Source organism: Rhinopithecus bieti, unplaced genomic scaffold (genome assembly GCF_001698545.2).
Source record: "Rhinopithecus bieti isolate Rb0 unplaced genomic scaffold, ASM169854v2 scaffold_30015, whole genome shotgun sequence".
Classification (NCBI taxonomy): Eukaryota; Metazoa; Chordata; class Mammalia; order Primates; family Cercopithecidae; genus Rhinopithecus; species Rhinopithecus bieti.
Genome location: NW_016812995.1, coordinates 424,969 through 439,448, shown reverse-complemented (window position 1 = coordinate 439,448; position 14,480 = coordinate 424,969). Strand labels below are relative to the sequence as shown.

Below are 14,480 nucleotides of genomic sequence, written 5' to 3'. Positions count from 1 at the left end.
CACATCTTAGAGGAGGAAATTGCCTTTAGCTGGGAAACGGCCCTTTCCCCACTTCTATCTGGTTTTCCCCATCCCTTGGCAGTTTCAGCCTGGGAGACATATTGTGCCCAGAAAGACTTGCTAGTATTCCCCAAGAGGACGCCATGAATGGGCACACAGTAGGAAGCTAAATAGAGCTTCTGTCCAGCACTTCAAAGCTGAGAACCGTGAGTGAGAAATATCCACGTGTTTGGAAGAGAGGTGCTGGACACTTCCATGCTGGGTTTACAGGAAACTGGTCCAGCACCTACGCCCAACCCCGACCCAGCCATGTAGGAGAAGGTGAGCAAGCATGAGGGGCTGGGGCGCCTGTGAGAAGAGAGACTGGATCCTTCTGCCTAGTGGGAGGTTCGCTGGGGCAAGGCGGGCGCAGTGGCCAGGCAAGCTCTTTTTCTACCATTTGGTGACACAATTATATATGGTGTTCTTGCGGGCTAAGGAGGTGCTGAGGAAGGCAGTCTGGCTTGAGGTCTCTTTATGGGCGCCCATCCAAGAAGGCCATCTTTTTTTTTTTTGAGATAGAGTCTCTTTCTGTTGTCCAGGCTGGAGTGCAGTGGTGCGATTTCGGCTCACTGCAAACTCTGCCTCCAAGGTTCAAGTGATTCTCCTGCCTCAGCCTCCTGAGTAGCTGGGATTACAGGCATGCACCACCACATCGGGCTAATTTTTGTATTTTTAGTAGAGACAGCGTTTTGCCATGCTGGCCAGGCTGGTCTCAAATTCCTGACCTGAGATAATCTGCCCACCTCAGACTCCCAAAGTGTGTGAACCACCACACCCAGCCAAGAAGGTCATCTTCTAAGGTCGGGGCTTCCAGCTGTAGGAGAGGTTGTGGGAGCAATGCTGGGTGGGGCTGGAGAAGGGTCCCAAGAGGAGTGCATTGGGAGCATATTGCTCATTCTAAGGAACAATACCAAGGCCTGAGAAGATCTCTGAGAAGCCCATGAAGATGCCCTGTGGAAAAGGCAGCTTTCAGAATCCTGACAAAATGCGCCAAATGGCATCAGCCGATGTGCACCAGAAAGAACTGCAACCAGCAGCAGCTCGGTGAAAAGACCTCTGCCCTTTCCCTCACCCTGCATGGGCCCTGGAAGGTCCAGAAGCAGCTGAGCATGAGCAGGAGGAGGCGGGGTAAGAGGGGGAGCAGAACAAACCTCCTCTCCTTCCCCAAGCTGGTCCCTGAGCCACACATAGGTTAGGCATGAGCTGAGTGTAGGGCGGGGGTTGGGCAATCTTTGAAGTGAATGCACGGTAGAAATTTTGATTTAGGCTGAGCTGAAATCTTCTCTCTGTACGACCCAGTGACCTATGGGGCCATACCTTAGCCAGAGGGATCTGGTCCATCCCCTAGAAGGAACCATAACCTTCCCTTTTTCCACAGCCTTTCCACCCACGTGCCTGGGTAGAGTCTACAACTTCACATTTGTTTCCTCTCCCCTCCTGTCCCCACAACTTGGAAAGGGCTTACCTTGTGTTCTGTTCTGAGCATCACTGTGTTTTGAGGGCAGGGGACTCCAGATTGAGGAGATCAAGAGAGCCATACCCTGTGAAGATTGTTAGAGGACAAGTTAAGCCCAAGACATACCCAAGATCCTAACCCAGACAGAGTATTGGGGGCGGGGCTCCAGAGATGAGAAACTCAAAGGAGGCCGAGAGGTCCTGTCCCAGATACCTCCGGGATTGGGCTCAGCAGGAGGTGACAGCCATGGGCCAGGTTGTGGTGTGCTGCCTCCATAAGCAAGGCTGGTCTTGCCCTGTGTCCCTGTGGGTCCTGGCCGTATCCAAGGAGGTGTTTAGGCAGCTCCCTGATGCTGACAGTCCAGCTCTTAGAGACCTCAATCAGAAGTATGTACTGCTCACAAAGGTCACTCCTGGGCTGGAAGTTCTTCCTGTGGCTTCTGTTTCCTTCTCTGAGGGCACTGATTTGGCGGACCTAGAGGGAACAGAAGGCTGTCATTGGCTGCCCAGGAATTGGTCCCATGACAGTGTCCCTCATCACCCCCCTCCTCAAGGTAAGGGGAATCTGAACTAAAGCCAGCCAGATGTCTGTGGTTCTGGAGGACCTCATATTAGCCTCTAGGCAACAGTGGACAAGTGATGAGGTGGAGGCCTGGGCATACAGTGTGCATGGCCAATGTGAGACCCAGGTCGTGGTTTCAGAGCAAGCAAGCAGCTCACTGTGGGTGAGGCCCCAGCTCCAGGTCCTGGAGGGTATCTTTCAGGGCCTGGCCACGTGTCTCTGGCAGCAGGGTGCAGAGCAGGCCGGCCACAACGGGGAGGCTGCCGTAGATGAGCATGGGGAGGGCAGCGTGGTACTCTCCCAGCAGGATCACTAGTGGTGCGAGGATGCCCCCAATCCGTGAGAAGATGCCCACCAGCCCCATGGCTGTTTGCCTGGGGGAAGACCAGGGCAAGCTAAGTAGACCTGGGCCCAACTCTGGGCCTCAGCTTCACCCCAGTATATTTTCTCGGGAGAGCCCAGACCCCAAAGGTCTGCAGGGTCTCCAGCCTCACCCACCCCATTCAGCGCTCCTGCTATCTGCTCCTGCCTCCAGCTCCTGCTTTCTGCCTGCTACACCCCTGCTCATCTGTCAACTCTCAAGTCAGGAGGCTGTACATCCTTACCACCCTCCCACCCCAAGACATCCTTCTCTGGGGCCATTCATTCTTAGATGTGTCCCATATTCCTGTCCCGACCGCCAGGGTGTGGCCTACTTGCCTATCCTCCATTATCCTGGGGACAGCTTGGGGGCTTGGTCTAGATTTCTAGTTGTCCTGGACCCCGCCCAGCACTGCTGCCCCAGAGCCAGCCCTGTCAGCTATTTGTGGAACGGGGTGAGGGCCGAGGAGGGACAGCCAAATCAGAGTCTCAGCAGCAGAGGAGCAGGAGTCACACTGCAGCTCTTACCGGAGGATGGTGGGGAAAAGCTCGGCAGAGTACACATAGGAGATGGTGAAGGCGGCAGCTGTGGCCATCTTCGCCACCACAGCCAGCACGGTGACCACCACGGGCAGATCTGGCAGAGGGTAGACAGTCCCATCACCTGGGCCCTGCTGCCAGCCCCATCCACTGAAGCTCCCCACCCCTTCTGTACCCAAACCCCAGGGAAGCCTTTACTCCTGGAAGCGGAACAATGGCCACCGGTCTAGCCCCTGACAGCCGGTGGGTGAGGGGGAATGGGGTGGTACCTGCTGGGATGAAGATGATGATGATACACATAAAGCCACCCAAGACCAAGGTCCCCAACTGGCTCCACTTGCAGCCAAACCTCTGCATCATGAAGATGCTGGAACAGCGGGCAGGCACCTCAACAGCTCCAAAGATGAGCTGCGTCAGATAGATGTCCAGGCCAAAGTCCCCCACTTGGAGGCTCAGGCCGTAGTACCCCAGACTGTCCATAAACCTACAAGGTAATGAAGGGCTCCTGTCGCTGCTGGGTGACGAGACACCACCCAGAGGGAGAGCCTGCCTTGGTCAGCAGTCACAGCAGGGGACACTGGCACAGCCAGGGAGAGACCATCCCATCCAGACAGCCACGAGCCCACCTCTCTGACAACACACACCAGGGAGGCTGCAGCCCTGTGTTTCTGTTCTTGGGCTCTGGGCACTCACCAGACACAGGAGATAATCAGGGTCACCTTCTGGAGCTGGGGGGTGTCTGAACAGATCCAGGGCATTCCCTGAGGGGCCTGTCTTCTCTGGGACCAGCTGGGAGGAAGAAGCAGAGTGAGAGGCCAGGCAGGAAGGTCCATGTGGGTCTGATTCTGGGCCTGGGCCTGCTGGAAGTACCTGGTTCATGAGCTCCGGAGAGAGTTTCCGCCTGTTGACCGAGGCTGCCCTCTGAATCAGTTGTTTCGCCTCGTCCATCCTCTCATGGGTCAGGAGCCACCGTGCAGATTCTGGCAGAGCCCTGTGGGTCAGCAACAGCTATGACCTTGGGGCCTGGAGTCCTAGGGAGCTTTCTGGCTTGTTCCAGTGCAAACTGAATCCCACACCCAGCTGTGACAGGCTTCCTCTCCCAGACTCGCCTCTGACTGTCCCGTGAACGTGGGCGCTGCACTCCAATCCCACCACAACACAACTAACTTGGGGGGGCTTGCTCCTGGCATGTATTTTCCTCACCAGAAGTAGAAGAAGAGCAGTAAGCCAGGTGCAGTGCCAGTGATCTGAAGGAGCCTCCAGTTGCGGAAACCATAGGCGAGTCCCGCAAGCAATATCTGCCCAAGGGAGTAGGCGCACTGGGCCAGGACCACGGCCTGCGTCCTCCATGTGGGCCCCACCCACTCTGTCACTGTGGGAATGGAGAGGTTGAGACAGGGCTAATCCCTGCCATTCACTCCCCATTACTCCCAGGTGCCACCCTGTGGGGGGTGGGCCTCAGGGCCAACACAGGAAGCACCAGTGTGACCACTTCAGATGTGGGGTACCTGACAAGACCTCCACAGGCCATTTGGGGCCATGGCCCTCCCAGACCCCTGGGCCTCACCCTGTGACTGAAGGCTCCAAGGACCAGACACTCACATAGGGTGACATTGCTGAAGGCAAATCCAGCGATGGCAGTAGCCACAGCAAAGTGCAGGGCCATGTAGAGCTCAAAGCTGGGCACAAAGGCTGTGACCAGGCCGATGAGGGTGAAGAGGAGCAGCTGCGCCAGGATCGTGGCCTTGCGGCCAATCCTGAGGAAACAGGGCAGGTCCATGGGAAGTGTCCCTCCTGGAAGGCATCTGAGGAGAAGGCCGCAAGGGGGTCCAGCCCTGTCCCGGGGTCTCTTTCTGAGGGAGGAGACACGGGCCTTCCCTGAGCCCCATTTGAGGGTAGGGGGAAGAGGGCCTTGCCCTAAAGGCCAGTGTGAGGGGCATAAGGGGGACTTGGGCCTGTGCCAGAGCTGACGAGCTTGCTAGGCAGGGAGTGGGCAGGGCAAGGTTCTTACCAGTCCCAGAGGGGCCCAAACATGAGGGTGCCAACAAGGAGCCCAGCCATGAACACTGACTGTGTGGTGTCCTTCAGATGCTTCCGATCACAAACCAGGTTAAACTGAAGGAGACACAGGCAGATGTGAGTCCAGGGGCTGCACGGAGGGCAAGCCCTACACCACCTGGCCCACTACAAACCCTTCAGGGAAGGAGCTCATGGTTCCCAAACTGTGTACTGAGGCATTCCAGGGCACCATGGTGAACTCACTGAGCATGGCAGGGCATTTCAGGTTTTAAAGGGAAATACAAGTTGACATCTCTCTGACATCACACAAACTACTAGCTCAGGATAGTTCACACTTTCAACGTCAGACCACGCTACTTCCCTTCCAATGACATCATATGTATGTGAAATCTGACATCATAGCTCTAGGAAAGTGCTTTTGGCAGTTTTTGTGAAAGCAAATGCCACAGAAAATCAATGTGGAAGAGAAAGTGAGGGCGGCAGTGTTTAAGGACTGAGAAGTTGTACAATGCCCAGTAAGTGTATACAGCCTATCAGTAAGTTATTGTGTTTAAGAATAAAATTAAAATATTTTTTCCATCAATGTATGTGTTTATTCCAAAAAATAACTACTAAGTTGTTAGGACATAACACTTGTTTGAACTTAATGACTTAATACATAGAGCTGTTAGGTATTTCTTTTGGCCTGGAGATGCCATGTAAAATTATTGACACACTAAAGATGCAAATTTTGGGACCCCGTGACAGACCATTAATTGCTGTGTCCTAACAAATGGGGCTGCTTCCCCATAGCCAGGGCACCCCGGGACACATTTGGGCCTCTCTATGTTTTTCTACCTGGCTGCAAAATCCCCCTGAAATACCCACCATTAACAGGCAATCAGAATCCTAAGAAGCCCTCACACATGCCTTGAGGAAGGTGATTATATGAGAGGAACACACGCACATATACACGTACAGTCAGAGGGAGGGAGGGAGTGAGAGAATGTGCAGGTGTGAGACAGAGAGAGACACAGAGAATGCTAATCCACCCGAGATCTATAGAGAGAATCTCACAGCCTGAGAAACCAAGAGGAGAAGATATTTAGGTCCATACCACTCTGTATGTGCACTTGACTCACTTGACTGACTCCCATCCCGCCAGGTTGTGGGCCCCTCAGGGAGTCCCACCACGCCTCTTGCACACAGCTCAGTTCCACAAATGTTTGTTGGGGAACCATCATGCAAGCTCTCCTCCAGCTTCCCAGCAGCAACCACTGAGCGCTCACCCTGTGCTAGGTGCTTGCTAAATGCTTTACATGCATGATCTCACAGAATTCTAATAATAATCCTTCACTTATCATTTTCCCGAGAAAGGAAATGTTAAGCAGCTAACCCTCGGTCCCACAGCTGGATGGCAGCTGGTGGGGTTGAGACATCTCTCTTGCCCTAGACAGGGAATGAATCTGAGTGAAGGCTAAGAGGATGTCTGCTGAATGAATGAATAAATGAAGAAATAAACTAATGCCTACAGCTAACTAATTAACCAATCACCATCGGTTAAATACCTTTTGGCAAGAAATTAACCAGTCCAGGAGTTACTGTTGTGCTCATACTTCTGTTCTCAAGGACAGCTATTAATTTTCAAGAACTTTCAACATGTATCAAGTGATGAACTGTTCCTGGGAATGAAGTGGAGAAGGACAGGGGACTTGAAATTGTTGCTCCAGCCAGTTCTATCCTGTTTAGTTTTTGTCTAGCAGCCACAGATTGCCTTTTAGTAAGATGGCATTTAAAATAACTAGTAATAAAGGCCTCCTGTTGCCAGGCTCAGGAGTCAGAATTGAGTGGCTTTGTGTGACCTTAACCCCGTTAGCCCATCTGTCTGTGTCTTGATTTCCCACTTACAAAATGTGAATAAAATATGCTACATAGTATGACCTGATACAGTGAAAGGAACTAACACTTGTAACATGGTTAGCTCAGTGGCTGTGTCACAGGAAGCTCTCAGCACCTGTTATCTAGGGTGAGGCTGTGCTTTGGCCTCTGTGCTCACAGAGCTCTCAGCTGGTGGCCGACAGCTCAGACACAAGGGGGTGAAGTGCTCTCTGGGCATGAGCACCAAGCCACGGAGTCTTCTAAGGCTGGCACCCTGGTCAACAGCCACTATTCACTACCTCTCTTCAGTTTATATACCTGCTATGGCATTAAATCCTCATTCTAACCCAATAATGGCTTATCACTCCCTTTGTGCAGCAGCAGAGGCTGAGGCTTGGAGAGGCGCCGAGATGTGCCCAAGCTCTCATGGTGTTATCATGTTGCAGGTGGTAGAGATGAAGAGGGTTCCAACTTGGGATGCCAGTCATCCTCCTCAGCCCTAACTCCCACAGTGGATGGTTCTGCAGTCTGCCATGGTGGTCTGCAGAATCCCAACCTCATTTCTTGGAGCACTCCCCAGCCTGGATCCCTCCCCTATTCTAAAACCTTCAACAGCTCCCTTTGGTCTCTAGGAGAAAGCCCAAATTCCTTAGCACTATATCTAAGGCCCTTGAAGAGCTAGCTGTTGCCTATTTCCCAGCCTCTTTTGCTATGTCAGCATTCCTAAATATGCCAGGCATTTTCAAGCCTCCAGAACCCAGAAATGGTTGTTCTCTCCGCTTCCCCTTCCCTCCCATTCCTACTTCTTTGGTCCCAGAACAGATCACATGATTGTTGCTATTCACTGATGGTCTTCCCACCTTCCCATTCCAAGGTCCATGTAGACAGGGGAGTCATTTTTCTCTTTTTTTTTTTTTTTGAGAAAGCATCTCCCTAGGCTGGAGTGCAGTGGCATGAATATGGCTCACTACCAGCTGAAATGATCATCCCACTTCAGCCTCTGGAGTAGCTGAGACTATAGGCATGTGCCATCATGTCTGGCTGATTATTTTATTTTTTGTAGAGATGAGGTCTCACTATATTGCCCAGGCTAGTCTCGAACTCCTGGGCTCAAGTGATCCTCCTGCCTCAACCTCCCAAAGTGTTGGGATTACAGGCACGAGCCACTGCACCCAGCCCATTTTTTTTCTTTTACCAAGGATGGACACGCAGGAAATGTAGGTTGAAAGGAGAAACATTCTGACCTTCAAGAGCACACAGCCTATATGGAAATATACTTTTTTCTTTTCAAATTAGTATTGTTTGCATTTAAGTTTAAATATGAAGTCACCATTTATAATAAGGAAGCTTAGGTGTCAGCTCAGAGAGAGTCTTCTGGGTCAATGGGCAGAACCTTCCTCATGGATGAAAACCAGAGATAGAAGATCTCACACCAAGCCGACTGCACTCTGGAACTAAGCTTGGGATTATCATGTGGTTCAGGGCACAAAGCGTACATTTCCTTGGGACTCACAGTCTTTGGAAGAGTAGGGGTGAGGACAGCATGATAGGGTAGGGCAAGAGGCCCAAGGTCCACCACAGTGCCAGCACTGTCTAGGAAAGAGGTCCTGAGTGCCGCCATGCCCCAGGGAGAGGCTGAGGTCAACATTGAGTTTGAAATATTTAAAGTAAATACAAAACTATTTCAGCAATGCAGATCATTAAGTGTGCTGTTGTGAGCAATGATGCCATTGGTAAAACAGATCTACCGATATCCTACATAACAAACAAATTTACATCTGAAAATATACCAACTACTTCTAACAACTATGCAGTCATGGTTATGGTTGTGGAGAGTCAGATGCTCTTGGACTTTTTGACGCTTCTGGGCAAGAGGGTTATAAAAGATTACAATCGCTAAGTATCCACAAACAGATGTTTTTCTAGTCAGTTTTCAGTGGTATCTCTGTCCTCATTCAAAAATGTGAAAGAAAAGTGGATGCCTGTTCTAACTCACCACTGTCCAAAGATTCCTTTCTCGCTTGTCAAGGCCCAAATTCATCTCAGAGATGATCCCTCTACTCTTGTGAAACTTGCCAAGAACAAAAAATGGAAGCCTATCACTCCAGACTGGCCTCAGACTGGAAGGCTATTGAGTATGCAGAGCATTCTGCACTCACAGAGAAGGGCCTAAAGAATGCAGTTACTCAAGCCTTCAGAGCCAAAGAAGAGCCTCAGGCGTGTGCTGCTATGAACAGCTCTCCGGAGCCCTTTCAGCTCAGCTTGTGTCGCCATCACAGTAAAAGTAAGGTTTAAGTCAAAATAAGGATTAAAAATTAGGGCGGGCATGGTGGCTCACGCCTGTAATCCCAGCACTTTGCGAGGCTGAGGTGGGTGGATCACCTGAGGTCAGGAGTTCAAGACCACCCTGGCCAACATGGCAAAACCCCATCCCTACTAAAATACAAAACTTAGCCGGGTGTGGTGGTGCATGCCTGTAATCCCAGTTACTTGGGAGGCTGAGGTAGGAGAATCACTTGAACCCAGGAGGCAGAGGTTGCAGTGAGCTCAGATCTCACCACTGCACTCCAGCCTGGGTGACAGAGCAAGATCCTATCTCAAAAAAAAAAAAAAAAAAAAAAAAAAAAAATTGAAGTTTATTCTCTTCAATAATGCCAAATGCCTAATCCTGCCAACATATACTCTTGCAAGACAAGGCTCNCAGCTCTCCGGAGCCCTTTCAGCTCAGCTTGTGTCGCCATCACAGTAAAAGTAAGGTTTAAGTCAAAATAAGGATTAAAAATTAGGGCGGGCATGGTGGCTCACGCCTGTAATCCCAGCACTTTGCGAGGCTGAGGTGGGTGGATCACCTGAGGTCAGGAGTTCAAGACCACCCTGGCCAACATGGCAAAACCCCATCCCTACTAAAAATACAAAACTTAGCCGGGTGTGGTGGTGCATGCCTGTAATCCCAGTTACTTGGGAGGCTGAGGTAGGAGAATCACTTGAACCCAGGAGGCAGAGGTTGCAGTGAGCTCAGATCTCACCACTGCACTCCAGCCTGGGTGACAGAGCAAGATCCTATCTCAAAAAAAAAAAAAAAAAAAATTGAAGTTTATTCTCTGCAATAATGCCAAATGCCTAATCCTACCAACATATACTCTTGCAAGACAAGGCTCATAGGTGTGGTTCCCCTTCCCCATCCCAATACTAGTTACTTAAGTCATTGTTTATCGTCAGAAAAGTGATCAGTACTCGTTTGTTTTGTTGCTTCAAAAAATTTTTTTGTTTGCATAAAAGCAAGGCATGTTTGTGATGACTCTCTAGCACACTAATGCCAATTGTTAAGCTGCTCCTTGGTTCCCCTCAAGAGTAATGTGGGACATCTTAGTGCTGTTCTTTTTTTTTTTTTTCTTGTTTTTGTTTGTTTGTTTGTTTTTTGCAGGTGTTTGTGTGTGAGGAGTTTATTTTTGAGTCTTTTAAAAAATGTATTCACCAGTGGACAGTCCTTAAGGGGAGGAGGACAGATTGATTCCACATTCCACTTCCTAGATCTAGTTTAGAAAACACATTCCCCCCCTGCCTCGTTCCATAACACAGTCCTTTCTGAAAGCTGCCTTTTCTCTCCACCCTTGGGTGTTTGATGAAACTCAAGAATGGGGGTACAGTCTGTCTTGCCCTTCCTCATTTCTTGCACTGTACATGTGACTGTGACTTTTGAGAAAATGTGCTACTTGCTGATTTATTTTTCGAAGTTAATTTCCAACTTCTTTCACTGATAAATGAAGAGAAGTATTGCACCTTTTGAAATACACTAAATGGAGTGAGTTCATAATCTGAAAAAAAAAAGTCTTTCCTGTCATTCTCCCATAAGCTTAGCATAAATGTGCAGCTTAAGAGTGTGTGACATGGTGTTCCCAGAATGCAGCTGAAGACCCAGCATGTAGAAGAAATGTGAGGGTGATGGTATCTATAAGACAGATGTCTACGGAATGATAACACACTCTTTCAAGTTACGCAGGTCTGCTTCATCGAGGAGCTGAGGTTGGAGAAGGAGTGGGGAGAACACTTAAGAACACGGGAACCAGTCAAGGGACTCCCCTTGTTTCTGTTTTGCATTTGAGGAGCCTTCCAACAGCCAATGGAGGCTCTCTAGTTTACCAGATGTCATGAATGAAGGCTCTTCCTAAGTGTTAACAGGGATGTTATCGGCTTATTTTGGTTGCAGTTCCCAATTGCTAAAAATGTTTAGGTAACTTTTTTCCACCTTCTGCAAATCTTAATTATTACCTTAGTGTCAACTAATGCTTTCTCACATGATAATTCTTTGTGTACGCATTCTTTTCAGGTGTGTCAAACAATAACCAAAGAAAAGAGGTCCCAAATCCTTGAAAACATCCATCTAATTCTATACTCCTGCCCCTCCACCCTGACCCCATTGCAGGCACACCCACTGCTCCCCAGACATCCTGCCTGCTTCCTGCTGCCAGGCCTTTTCTGTGCTATTCTTATTCTCTGCCTACAAAGGCCTTCCCCTCTTCTCTAGCAACATTTTTCTAGTATCCTGGTGTCTAGTTCACACATATCACCTCCTTCAGAAAGTTGCCTGCCCATTCCTCCCAACCAGAAGGAAGCAAATTCTGGGCCTTAGGACCGACCCAGCCCTTTATTCCTCTGCAAGGGGCCCAGACCTTTCCTGACCACTAGAGGAATAAGGTACCTTTCCCCTCTGACTTCCCTGCACAGTTAATTCTCAGGGGGCTTTGGCTGAATATGGTTGCATGAAGAGTCCAGCATGGGGTGTGAACAAGACCTAGAGTAGTCTGTGAGCAATCTGGAAGGTTTTCTGGGCTTTGAGAATGATGATATTTGGCCAGACGGGCAGAGAGTTTAATACATATAGGCATACCACAACACGTTAGGGCTGGTGAAGCTGGGACTGGCCATGGACGTGATGCTGGGGAGATGATGGAGAGGACAGTAAGCGTCAGAAGGGGCTAGGCTGACCAGTCCCAGAGCCTGGGAGCATGCATAGGCTCCCCAGAGGTCCTTGTGGGGTGGAGTGGGGTGGAGTTGGGGAGAGTCGGGAGAAGGACAGGCAGGACATATCCACAGGCTATCAGGCTTCTGGGAGCAGTTTTATGGTCACATATTAAAAAGTGAAAGTTAAACTTTGGTTAACACATTGGCCTCTGAAAACCTCTAAAATAAATACTTTTCAGCCACGGGCTGGGGGAGAAGTGAATGTTTAATCCCAGATTTTCCACCATAAAGAAGATGAGAATTATATGGATCCCCTCAAGCACCCATGCCCCTCAGGTTTCTGGACTATCTGTGCTGCCTCCCACTCCTGTGGGAATCTAGACAGCAGGTATCTGGCATGAGAGCCGCAGCTCCATGATCAACTCACTGCATTGCCCTGGCTAAGTCATCTCCTCATTCTGTGCCTCAGCCCCACCATCTGGGAAGCAACAGAGTGGGACTGGATGCTTTCACAGGGCCCCTCTTGCTCAGAGGTGGCTAGGGTGGGAAGTTTTCTGCCTGCATCTCTCCTAAAAGAAGGAAGTTAGCAAGAATGAATGCTCAGTTATCCACTGGACAAGTCCTAGAGTCCTGGATGTTCTCCAGCATCCCAAAGGCAGGCTGGCAGAGATCTAGAGAGAAAAACGGAAAGGTTTGAAGCCCAGCAAGCAGGAAGGTAGTGAAATGGACAGGGAAAGTGATGGCATTAGAGAGTTAGGAAAACAGGAACGTAGGCAGACATGCAGGGACAGACTGAAAGACAAAGAGAACTGGACAGACAGATGAGAACACTGGGTAGAGAGAAAGGCACAAAGACGGGAAAACAGGAGAGGACACCAACTGGGTAGATAGCCAGAGAGACAAGGAAAGAGAGGGGCAACAAAAGGATGGGCAAAAATGGGCAGATGGGCAGACAGACTGGACAGAGAAGATGACAGGCAGTTGGGTCAATAGGCAGAGGACAAAGAGGAAAATGAGATTGACAAAGTGAAAAACATATGTGCCCATGGTTGACCATATGGGCATGGGGCAGATACAGAGCCAGTGACTGAGGGTGAAGAGTCAGGCACAAGACCCGACAGACCCACAACTGGTGGAGAGACCAGCAAAAGGAAAAGCCTACCTCATTCTTTAGGGATGGGAGCCTGTTCTCAGGATATTCCCAGCCCATATCACAAGGCTGCGTCTCATTGAACTGGTGGCTGAGGATATCCTGCAGGCTGGCATTGGCGGCGGCTGGCCGGAACATGAGGCAGGGCTCTGGGTGGCCTGCAGTGTCCAGGGGCACGCTCAGTGCCAGCTGTTCAGCAGCACTCAGGTTGAAAGTGTGGTTCTTCACCCAGGCCACTGCACAGTGGTGGGGCTCATCTAGGACCATGAAGACATGGGCAAAAAAGTAGAAGGGAGACAGGAAGTTGAGAACACACAGCAGTATCAATAGTTGTATCTGGAAGCGACCAAAGTCACCTATTTCAGCCAGGACCTGGACAAATTGAGCCATGTCTGCCACTTACCACCTCCTCAGCCTGGGAATACTAGGGTAGCTCTGCAGCTTGGCTCTGGGAACTTGCTCCTCTGGGCAGTGGTGATAGCTGCATTAATGTTTAATCCAGCCTTGCCCTGCTCCACCTGTCACTCCTCAGCCCCCTATGTGTGACCTGGGAAGGGTAGAGTATGATGAAAAAATAGTCCACATGGATGAAGCTGGAAACCATTATCCTCAGCAAATTAACACAGGAACAGAAAACCAAACACCACATGTTCTCACTCATAAGTGGGAGTTGAACAATGAGAACACATGGACACAGGGAGGGGAACATCACACACTGGGGCCTGTCAGGGGGTGGGGGACAAGGAGAGGGAGAGCATTAGGACAAATATCTAATGCATGTAGGGCTTAAAACCTAGATGATGGGTTGATGGGTACAACAAACCACCATGGCACATGTATACCTATGTAACAAGCCTGCACATTCAGCACATGTATCCCAGAACTTAAATTAAAATTTTAAAAAATAGAAAAATAAATAGTCCACTCCAGCCCGTACCACCTCTAATTGCAACATCCTAAACAATTCACACTCAACTCAAATGAAACAGGTAGATGGGTCAATCAACAGGCAGAGGTAAAACCACTACAGTAAAACGCTGACAGTAGTTGCAGCACTCAGACGGACACATAATTCCCTTCTAGGGACAGCCCACACTAGGCAGCATGGATAAGCAGGAGAGCAGCAAGCACCTAGCCTGCAGATAAACTTTGCCAGCAGCCCACTCTGGCCTCTTGATCCTGATGATTTTTCTCTCCTGTGGGTGTCTGGTATGTGGTGATATGCAATACCTGTCAATCCTAGGAGGCAGCATGCAGACCAGGAGCCCCACCAAAAGCACAAGTGCACTGCCTTTTCAACACCAAAGACAAACCAAGAATGCAGAGCAACGACAGAGTTGCATTTTGAGCTCTGCTTTCATGAAGAAGGAAACCATTAACACACTCTAAAGATGAAAACAAATGCAAGTAGCCCAGCCTTCCTGAGCAATCTCAGTGACAATGAACACAGGACAAAGTATGCCTCCACCACAGCCCACACACACACCAGGTGCATACACATATACATGTCTGCTTGTGTATGCATAAGAGAGC

General features: G+C 49.8%; 2 protein-coding genes across 2 annotated transcripts in view; both read right to left on the bottom strand.

Annotated features, from left to right (window-relative positions):
* Nucleotides 1–1,849, bottom strand: part of SLC22A14 (solute carrier family 22 member 14) — a 42,722-nt gene extending 40,873 nt beyond the window's left edge. Inside the window, exons 1-2 of the mRNA XM_017847420.1 lie at nucleotides 1,712–1,849; nucleotides 1,508–1,583 (exon numbers count right to left, since the gene is read on the bottom strand). Coding sequence (XP_017702909.1) covers nucleotides 1,508–1,528 — 21 coding nt within the window. The 5' untranslated portion in view covers nucleotides 1,529–1,583; nucleotides 1,712–1,849. The remainder of the gene's footprint in view (nucleotides 1–1,507; nucleotides 1,584–1,711) is intronic.
* A 13-nt stretch (nucleotides 1,850–1,862) lies between these two features.
* Nucleotides 1,863–13,391, bottom strand: SLC22A13 (solute carrier family 22 member 13). The gene is given in 11 exon segments (XM_017847434.1): nucleotides 1,863–1,972; nucleotides 2,218–2,433; nucleotides 2,948–3,056; nucleotides 3,229–3,443; nucleotides 3,653–3,693; nucleotides 3,695–3,748; nucleotides 3,830–3,950; nucleotides 4,163–4,331; nucleotides 4,562–4,716; nucleotides 4,971–5,074; nucleotides 12,960–13,391. Coding segments are annotated over 11 exon segments (1,656 nt in total). The 5' UTR covers nucleotides 13,338–13,391; the 3' UTR covers nucleotides 1,863–1,878.
* Between the last annotated feature and the right edge of the window lie 1,089 nt (nucleotides 13,392–14,480).